Source organism: Ziziphus jujuba, chromosome 5 (genome assembly GCF_031755915.1).
Source record: "Ziziphus jujuba cultivar Dongzao chromosome 5, ASM3175591v1".
NCBI classification, from domain to species: domain Eukaryota; kingdom Viridiplantae; phylum Streptophyta; class Magnoliopsida; order Rosales; family Rhamnaceae; genus Ziziphus; species Ziziphus jujuba.
The window spans coordinates 14,014,582-14,025,964 of NC_083383.1; the positions used below are offsets into that span (position 1 = coordinate 14,014,582).

Genomic DNA, 11,383 nt, shown 5'->3' on the forward strand with positions numbered 1-11,383 from the left:
ATAGGGTCACTCACTGAGATGATTAGCATCTCACGTTTTTAAATTTCGTTCCCTTAGGTGCAAAGGGTGGTAGACATTCTTCCGGAGCGAACCAAATCTCCGCCGCTATAGTAGTTCGAGAAGTACCTTTGTACTCGTTCATTTCAATTGTAATATTTCTTTCATCATTGTTATATTATCTGTTTAATAGTACTTCATGAAGCTCTGTATGCTGTTCTGGACACTTATGTGTTATTTATGCACTGGATTACTGTTATTCCTGCGAAGTGCTATAAAATTGTGGAATCATTTTGTAGTATGTGGGAAGAATAAGGGGATGAATATAGAAGTGTGTTTTTAGTGCAGAAAATCTGTGGTAAGTCCAACCCTTAGGGGAGGTTCTGCCGGATTTTCCATTGGAGGGTCCGGTAGGGTTTCCCTGGGATCAGACTTCTCTAGGGTTCCGGTGAGGAATTTTGGACGGGTCCTGACATGATATGTGAAAAAGCAATAAATAAAAAGGATGATAATTTAAATAGATGGTAATTGAGTTCTCAAATATTGGCTCTCTAGTTTCTGACCATTAGAACTTGTTTGAATGGTATGCATTGAAATGTAGTTAGTTTTAGATTGTAAAATGTGATTCCCAGCTTGCAAGCTTCTTCAATCACTTTTACATGAACGGCTCCATGGTAGTATGTCCAAATGAGAGTTGTTAGGAGAGAATTAATTGTGCACTTGTGGAAACTATTTAAATAAATGGATATGAAAGTGTAAAATAAATGTAACAGTTTCCCATTTCTCATCTACCCTCATTTCTCATTGACTGTCGAATAAAGTGGAAAATATTAAAACAATTTTTTTGACCATCTCTCATTTCTCATCTACCCTCATTAACTTCTATCCCTCTCTTTTACTCTCCCTGGTACCACATTAAATGAATACTGTGTGTCTTCCTCTCTCTTTCTCTTTTGTTGGTTACGTACCTTTCAGCCTTTCTTTGCATTGACGAACATTGCAGAAAATCCCAAAATCTCTTCAGTTCAGTTCACTCTCCCTGCATACCCCAAACCTTTTGTGATAACAACAAGATTGAAAATCTTCATTGTGGAGCCCATACACTTCAAAAGGATGTAATTAAATTGTACATTTCTGCAGATCAGAGTTAAAGATTACCTGGTGTGTGGATATATATACATATATATATATATATATATATATAATTTGGCTTTATGATACTTCTTTACATAATTTTTTTATCATTTATAATAATTTTTTTCCATTTTAATGTTTTGAAATCATGAACTCCCAATAGTAAACATAAACGGCTTAATAACTAAGCCAAAAAATAAATACAATATACTTCATATTAATTTTGTTAATTGATTTTACGAAAAATTTTTCCTAAAATATACTTTATGTATAGCTGATAGATAAAGTCAAAATCAAATAATGACTTAGCCTTAGCACAATACTAGCAGTGAGAAAAAAGCATGAATTGGTACGAACAAAGGACGCGTTATAAACTATAAACAAAAAAATTAAATATAATATTATAAAATTGAATCAAAAATGTTTTGTTTGAATTCACAGAAAGATGATATCGAGGTCAAATTTAGAGCATTAGACCTTTCAATGGATCGATTTAATTAATAAATATATATATTAGCCTAAAAATAAGAATTTAATTAGTCAATATTGTATTAAAAAAATAACCTTTACATGGTCAGAAAGGGAAAACATTGACCAAATATGAAAACTCGTTTGTCTTCTCTATCCAGCAGCTAGTACCTTCTATCAGCTTTCACAGGGTGTGTTATAAATATAAATATGTGTACAGATATGTATACATTTTTCCCTTATATTGGATTCATTGTTTGTCACGTTTTGACATGATATATAAATGCAAGTTCTATGTTGGTGCTATTTTATGTAAAACAATTCATAAATGGTTCGGAAATTTCCATTTGAAAATTACAACCTTTGTTTGTTACATACAGTCTATCAGTAATTATGAAACACTTGCTTGTTGGAAAATTTAACGACGGTTCCATCGGAATAGTTAATTTTTTGATTTTCTAAAAGCAAACCGATTGGATAATCGAATTTGTCCACTTCTCTAATGTTATTGTAAATGAACAACATGCTAAATGTAACTATATTTATGATGTTTAACAAAATAATCCACAGAACACCACATTGTCAACATTGCATTCATTCAAGCTAACATTACGTTATGATTTAGCACATGTGCCATAGATTTGACATCTTAATCTACTTGATCCACTATGTCTGTCAAGAGTAACTATTCTACTAGGTGTTAATATGCAACATTTAAATAGCATTTGTACTCATTTACATAAAATGCATTTGTATTTTATCTTTACTCATTTACTGAAAATGCATTTGTATTTGTATTTAAAATGCTATTCTACTCATTTGCATTTAAAATGCTATTCCACTAGGCGTTAAAAACATAATTGTTTGGCTTATTTTCTGTACTCATTTACTGAAAATGCATTTGCATTTTTTCATTACTTTTGCTTTAGGATTATAGTTAAACCTTCCAGCAAAGATTCTACGATTGCAGAAGTAGATACTTAGTATGTTTTGAATTGGTAAACCCTTTGTGCTCAATGTCACAAATTTCAATTTTACTGTTCTACGATGGAACATGGAGTGTATGTTCTGAAGGTACCTGGAGATACCAACGTCAAAGAACAAAGATTATACGTATCAAAAGGAATTGTACGTTGGCCGAACTTGAAGATGTTGTCTACAACGCTCTTAACTTAGATTCTACACAACATCAATTAATCTTCAAGTTCATATACCATGTGTGTTTGTCATGTGAGCCGTACGTTGTGGAAAATGATGAAGACCTACAAAGTTTTATAGAAGAGTATAGTTCACACAGACCTCAAGACAGATCTCCACTTATTGTTGATGTGTTATCCAGGGTTCCAAAGATTTGTAAATTGTTTTTTGGGACATCTGGGACAGCTTATGTTGCATTCCATATGGCCATGGCACTATAAGAACTAATAATAAAATCTGTTTTGAATGATTTATATGGTTGTAATCGTATCAGCATATTATAAAATGAGGATATAATGCAACTGTAAGGTACCAATTTATCTGTACTAAGTTCAATGTATTCTAATTTTATAAAGTCAGAATATGTTGATGTAATCACGATTGATGTTTTATATTATATATATATATATATATTAGACATAAGTGAAGAGTGTACCTGTAGGAGAAAAGATGCAGAATTGAGAGTGAGATCATTGCATCTATCATTATTTACACCAGAGAGATTATCAGCTTTGCAAACAGTTCCTGATACCGATACAACTGCAATGTTGATCAACAATGCTACAAATAATGCAAATCCGCTCTCCATCAAGAAAAATCGGCATGCGTCCTGTATGTGCAATGACATCTCAGTTTCATTATTCTATTAACTAACTAATCCACCTTCCTTCCATTTTTTTATTCTATTATTTAAAATCCTGTTCATCAACATGGTTTGTAATTTTTTTTTCCCAAAAAAAAAAAAAAAAGATTTTAGTCAACGTTAAAAAAAAATATTTTAATCAACGTTGAAAGGCCTTAGGATATTATCTTACATAATTTTATTATCATATACGTGATGAGGTATTAGCTGCATCAACTTGAAATATTTTAGATTTTAAGCTTTTTAAAAATTATATATCTTCCTACTTAATTTCTTGCTTACCTAATCAATTTGTTTCTTATATATGCGAATCCGAGTCATAGTATTTATTAATGGTCCTAATTAGAGCTGTCCTTTTTTTTTTTTTTCTCTCTATTACAACATGACGGAGGGGTATTTTTCATTCAGATCAAGAATTCAACCTTAAATGTATACTCTCAGTAATACAATTACTAGTTCAAATTACTTACATTGATTCCACGGACGGAGTGGGGTACTTTTCTAGACAGCACAAGAGCCGAATGGAGAAAAAGATTATGCCTGTTTGCAAATTAATTAAAGACATCAAGTTAATTTAATTATAAATAGTAACATTCAAAATTAAACTTTGTGTCTATAGAAAAAACTTTATAAATGAATATTATGGGACTATCAAAAATTATTCATCTAAAAGAGTTATTTATTTATTGTTAAATGAATAATTTAGTGATTTATCAATAAATAAATATTTATTAATTTAAAAAGAATATATTTTATACTATTTTTGAGAAATAATTTTATTAACTATATAATATATATTAATAATAGAAAAGATCAATCAGATCAAATCTACAATCACAAAATTAATCACCACTCAATCAACAAAGAAAGGAAAATGAATCAATAGAGAATTTTTTTTATACAGAGAAATCTTCTTCCTCTTCCAATCACTAAAAATTAAAACAACACCTAATATTTCATATGGTATTAGAATACATACGGCATAACAAGGGCACCCAAAAGGGCTATGGCATCGCCGGTGGCTCCTTTGCCATCGAGCTTCGGTGCAAACATCCCTTTCAAGAACTTCGATGCCGGCGGCTTCACATAACTCATCTCTCCAAAGAAACACGCAGCCATTATGAACACTAGAACTGCTATTAGCATTTCCAGCTTCCTTATCTACAACATATGTATATAGATCATCACCACACATTTAATTAGGGAAAAAAAAAAAAAAAACCATTAGTCATGCAATTTTTAGCCGTGGTGACTTGTTGTGGCTAAATTCATTTTTTGTCCCAACAATTTACGTTAGCTATAAAGTTGTAGTTAAAAATTTTATTGGTGACAACATATAGTAAGGAAAGTTATTATAGCTAAAAATATTTAGCTGCAAATAGAAACTTTTAGCCACTACATTATTGTGCCTAATGCCCTGTTTTTTTCCTAATGTCATTACATATATATATATATATATATATACGATTTAATGTGTCGAAATTAAGCTTAGATGAATGTATAAAATTATTACCCCATATCTTTGAAGGCCCAAAAGGAGAAGAGTGCTACCACCAGTTAACAGAACTCCAACCCAAACGGGGATGTTGAACAGTATGTTCAGTGCAAAAGCTGTTCCGATCACTGCTTATTTAATTATATGACCACCACAAATTAACGATATAAATATTAATTAGTTTGCTAACGCAAAACCCATTTAATAATACATATTATTAAGTAAATTGATAAATTAAGTAGAAATCATATTATATGCCTTCGGGTATGTCGGCAGCTATGACCGCAAGCTCTGCTAATAACCATAAACAGTACTTGACTAATAGTGGATACTCAGCCTTGCATAACTCTGCAAGATGTTTCCCTGCGAATTCATCATCACAAAATAAAGTAAATAATTAAATGATTATCATTTTAAGTGATAAAGATTACTATAGTTTATAAATACGTCAAATAGTAAGTTGATTTTTTTTTCTTTTTTTAGAGATGCTCTATTGGACATCTAAAATACATAAAATAAAATAAAAAAGAAATTTTTTTTATCAGTAAAGCCAAAATTAATCACATTTTGAAAAGCCCTTTTTTTTTTTTTTTTTGTTTTGTGGGGCCTTCAGTTGAGAGAAAAGGCCAAATTAAAGGCAGGCCATAATTCGTTGTTTTACCCGTAGTCACACCGAGGTTTGCCGCAAGTGATTGGATAATGAGAGCAAAAACCAATCCGATAAGGATCACCCACAGTAGCTGAAATATACACATAAATAGCAAAAAACATAAACCATATCAATTTTCTGATAAGCATATTTTTATTTATAGAAGTACTATTTGGGAAAATGATTTCTTATTAAGTTAAGCTATAAAATGAGAATCCAAATATATTATATTATTTTGGAAGAGTTATTTATGTTTCAGAATAAATAAGTCCACTCAATAAAGTATAGAGTATTTATATTGAAATAAAATTGATCCTACCAAAATGATATTTATCAGTTCATTCTATAACAAAATCATATATATATATATAGAGTTCTTGTAACACAAAATCTTTTGAAAAAAAAAACTAAAATGAGTCATTCAAGTTTCATTAGCATTTATTTACTAATTTTACCTCATATCCATGGTTAGCTCCAGCTTGCAGATCAGTTTCCACTGTGATAACATAGAGAAGAAATTAAGCATTGAAACGCATGTTAATGCACCAAAATAATAATAATGATAATAAAGAAAAAAAAAATACAGTGATTGTGAAACTCACAGTTTCCGGGGTCGAGATATGCCAGAGAGACAAGAAATCCTGGGCCTACATAAGACAGAAACTTTCTCCATCCACGTTTCTATGTCATCACAAATAATCATAAAACCAAAAATTCCATCAGTCAAACTCATAAAAAAATAAAATAAAATTTACAGTTTTGTTTGACAATTATTTTGAATTGAAATTCTCTTATCTCCAACATGAAAAAAAATAAAAAATAAAAACTCATATGCATAATCATATTTCTGTTTTTCTCTCGATTCTATTGGAAATTCGCCAATAAATTTTTTTTCCGCATGTATTCTTGCAGTGAACAAATTGTCATGGATGAGAGAGAATTGTTTATATCCTCAACATCATGATATATAACTCATAAGATTTTAAAAACAAAATTTATAAAAGAAAGAAAGACCTGGACATCGTCGGGATGGTGGTGGTAGTGTTTTTGTCGGAGTTGTTATTAGAGACGGAAGTAGGAGGTGGGGGGGGACGGCAAGGAGGCTATTCGGTTGCTTCCACTTCCCCATGTTGATGGAATTACAACACTCATATCGCTACCATGTTGATGTTGTTGGCTTTCCATGATTTTTTTTTTTTTCCTTCTTTTTTTTCTTTTCAGTGTGTTTCTTTGTCTACCACACTGTGTTTTTAGTTGATGACAGTGATGAGAAAGACACAAAACTGGAATATGACATGCATGAATTTATAGAGAAATGGTTCATGTTGTCCTAGGAGCAGCCTCTCCCTTTCTTTTCTTTTTTTTAATTTTTCACTTCCCCAAATACCTTCCACATACTCGTGCCAGAAACGACGGGTTACTATATTTTCTTTTCCTTTCCTTAATTAATTAAAAGTAATCTTTTGTTTAATTTAATTTGTTCCAAATTAAGAATCAAGTTGACCCTTCTTCTTGGTTCATTATCTAAATTTTTATATTGGGTTTAACTAATATAATATATCCCACTCGTTTCAACAATTGGAGATTTTAGTTTTTAACTACTTTGTTTTTCCAAAGATTTTGAGATGCAAAATTAGTTTAGATCTTACACTTGTAAGGCATACTCCTAAACCCATATATCATTCATAAAAGTGTGCTTTTTTGTGCCTACGAAAGTGAGGCACATGTAGCTTTATTTATTTTTAAAAATAATAACCTATCCTCATTTAGATTTTTGGATTATTTGTTTGTAAACTACAAATATAGAACATAAATTTATTTAATAATTTTATATTTATTTTTAATAATCTTAAACATATTTTATTTTTTTAAATATTCAATTTTAAAGGTTTAAAAGGGCATACACTTGTATTTGGAAGCTTGATCCAATGGTAAAACCATTGAGAATGGTTCAAATCTTGATTTTGATAAAAAAAATTCCCTTTCCCTAAATTGTAATTTAAAAAAAAAAATTAAAAAAAAAGGAAGCTTACACCTTAGACCTCTAATACTTACTTCGGCTTTTAAAACATTGATTTTAACCTTCTTTAACATTGGTATCAAAAAAATAAAAAAAGAAAAATTATAATACATTATATTATTTGTAAAATATTAATTTGTATTTATTTACCTGTAATTTTTTTAAAAGGAACAACAGAATCTTCAAACTGAACCTTCTTTTCACACCTTTATTTTTCTATAATTATTCTTTTCACACGCTTTGAACTAGCAATATATTAAACTTGAAGCCCTTTATTTTGAACTTAGTAGTGGTATTATATTTATATATAGAGAGAGAGTACTAAACAATATATGTAAATAAATTGGTCATAGTTCATATTGTCCAAAGAAATATAAGGGTATCAATCAATCTAAACTAGAAAAATAGATTCTACATAAAGTTTTAATTAACAATGTTCGTAAGCATGTGACGGATATTCTACTCTATACACACCTTGAATTTTAATTCATATCATAGAGTTTAAGCATGTTCCATGCATGCCTTTATCCCTTGAGAGTTTCAAGTCCTCCAAGAGAGTCATGCACAATCACAATTCACATACCTAACTTATGGATTTATTTATATATGTATACATATAATATATATATATATATATTCTCAAATCGTATACTATATATATATTTACTATAATCGGTAGTTAATTTCAACTCTCACCTCACCTTGATCCCCCTGATAATTGACACAGTAGGCCCATTAGTTAACTGTCAAGAACACAAAATAACAAACAAAATAAGCAGAATTTTTAAAAATTGGTCTGGCTGGTTATTAAAATTTAAAATATGTTAAAGCCCTTGTCTATCTTCAGGTCACTGATTTGTATCGTTTTGATCGGCCGAGTTATTGGTCTCTGTTTCGTTTTTCTTGTCGTTTTATCGAAGAGATTATTAGAGAGAGAGGATGAGGATTAGTTTATTGGTCAAATTCATGGAGATGTTATACATGCCCAAATTTGCTACCTGCCCATTGGAGGTGCTCAGTTTTATATATAATTCCAACTTTATTGTCTAGCTAATCTTATTAAGAAACAACAAAAAAATATATATTTAAAAGTTGAAACAATAATTACATGTTAGGATATTATTAGAACAAGATATTATCATTTTTTTCGAAAAGCAACATAAAAACTAAGATTTTATTTTTATTTTTATTTTTATTGTTTGGTCCCACCAAAACTCAAATCGCCAATAACCACAAACAAATACAAATAAATAAGTATATTCTGTGTTTGTAATCTGCAAGTAAAAAATATATTATATGGTTCTTTAAAAACAGGATTTTTCACTCATCCATTTATCTATTTATATTTAAATATTTATGTTTTTCATTAAAAGAAAAAAACATTTATATATTTATATGATATCGTTGTTACATAGACATTCACATGCATGGTCTCGCCGGCTGCTAATTATACCAGAACTTCATGGCCAGTTTTGACGAACCACTTCTTTGTTTTGGCTATTTCACATATAATCCAAATCTAGCTTAGGTAGCTATATATATATATATATATATATATATATTCACACAAGGACAATGCATTCTATGTTTCCTATTTTCCCAGATTCATTCTTTTGTTTCCTAATTCAACCCCCACACACACACCCCCCCCCCCCCCCCCCCCCCCCGCGGGCCTCTTTCCTTCTTTTTTTATTTTTATTTTTTATAAGTGTCCGTATGATATAATTTATGAAAATGAAATTTTAGCAGTTTTGTATTATAAATTTTTTTTTAAATAATTTTTATTAAAAAATTAATAAATATTTGATTGTAAATAAAAAAATATATATTAAATGCTTATTGGATTTCCCATATAAATTAAAAAAAAATATTTAAAAAAAAATCTCAAAATTCAGGTTTTTCTAAAATAGTTTAAAAAAAATATATTTCTTGTCAACAAGTGCTTCTAACTCTTGCTTAACATTTTTATTTTTCAATAAATAGCTTTTTATCTTCAAATAGAACTTTTAATCTAAAAAAAAAAAAAAAAAAAAAACTATGCCAAATAAACACTTAAACAAGTTGGCACTAAAAAAAATATATATTACTATTTTCTTAAACCTAAACTGGTAGGGTCCTATAAGTATTACAAGTATAATATATATATATATATATATATGGCAATTCTACGATACGGACCGCATTCAAAATCGAAGCTTTTGGATGAAAGCGTCGGTTTTGTTGTACACTGTACACATCAAAATCGATGTTTTTACTCAAAAAGCATCGGATTTGGATGCATCCGCATTGTAGAAGCCCTATATATATAAAGTTTTTCTACGGTGCGGACGATCTACATGCGAACGCATCCAAAATCGACGCTTTTAGAATAAAAGCTTTGGCTTTATTGTAAAAGGATCTATTTTAAATGAAATCTGTATACGGATTGTCCGTACAGTAGAATTGCCCTATATATATACATATATTTATATGTATATATAAATATATGTGCTACTATAGGATAAACTACCCATTTTTTTGGGGAAAAGCAGTCTATTATTAACACTAGTTAAGTTAATATATAAAACTATGACAATGGAATGGTTATAATTGGTCATCGCCCATTCCTTGATGGGACATTTCGCCCATATTGATACTCCTCTCTCTCTATATATATATATATATATTTATGTATTTATATGTTTTTACAGAACAACAAATATATATTATTATTTGGATGCTCTATCCTCTCGAAATATTACTCATTTACACTTTATTTTCAAACTACATAAATCACTCATATTACTTTCTTTTAAACTATTGTTTATTTGTCTAATAAATTTGAAAAATTAGTTTGTCTATTGTACAAAATGAAAAAGAAAAAGTTTCATGAAGTTGGTATTCTTAAATTTTATCAAATTTCTATGTCAAAATGTGTTTAAGCTGAAGTGACAGAGAACTAATAATTTAGGGAGCAAATGCATGTCAAAGGTTTTGTAAAATTTGGGACAAAGTGAAAGGCATATATAGTTTGAAGAGATAGTGCTGTTAGCTTAATTATTAACTATAAGAATTTTATTGCTAAACAATAATAATAATAATACTAATAATAATAAACATATGCATTTGAACTCTTTTGGCACCTAAGAAAAATATGAAAGAAACTCAAACATATGCATTTGAACTCATTTGGCACCTAAGAAAAATATGAAAGAAACTCTTTTTGGTACATTATTTTTTTATTTGATCTCTTGTGTATTTTTTTCTTCCTCACATACCTTTCTTTATTATTAAATTTGTGTCTTTTGGCTACTTGGCATAAAAAATAAAAAGAAATATTTTATTTACACAACCTGAAATTTGGAATAAACATAAAAATATTCCACACCCCTATAAGAGTTTAAATTACCTTTGTACCTTTATTTAAATCAAATTACCATAAATACTTTTTTTTCAATAAGTAATTTGAAAACTTCAAAAATTTGTTAATATATATTTTAATTAATTTTATTTACCTAAATGATCATTTTTCAATTTTGAAAAAAAAAACTACTCATGATTTTAATAAAATAAGTTTTTTTTTTTTAACAAAGGAATAATTTGCCAAATATATTTTACTGAATGTATTAAAAATGAATTATAATTTATCAAATATATAAAAATAATTAAATTTTTTTGAAAAAGCGTGAATGGAATTATAAGAAATTTGAAAAATATTTTTATATTTTCCTCAAAATTTAGCCGGTGTAAATGAAATATTCTAAAAAAAATTGTTGTCAAGTTTATTAAATTTCACCCGTT

General features: G+C 28.9%; 1 protein-coding gene across 1 annotated transcript; it reads right to left on the reverse strand.

Moving 5' to 3' along the window:
- Nucleotides 1-704: 704 nt before the first annotated feature.
- LOC132803763 (metal transporter Nramp7.2-like) lies at nt 705-6,630 on the reverse strand (the record flags this gene model as incomplete). Its single annotated transcript, XM_060817277.1, has 10 exons — nt 705-1,131; nt 3,233-3,406; nt 3,910-3,979; nt 4,419-4,600; nt 4,953-5,062; nt 5,193-5,297; nt 5,596-5,674; nt 6,039-6,079; nt 6,186-6,264; nt 6,598-6,630. Coding segments are annotated over 10 exons (888 nt in total), but the record flags the coding sequence as incomplete, so codon positions are not given.
- Between the last annotated feature and the right edge of the window lie 4,753 nt (nt 6,631-11,383).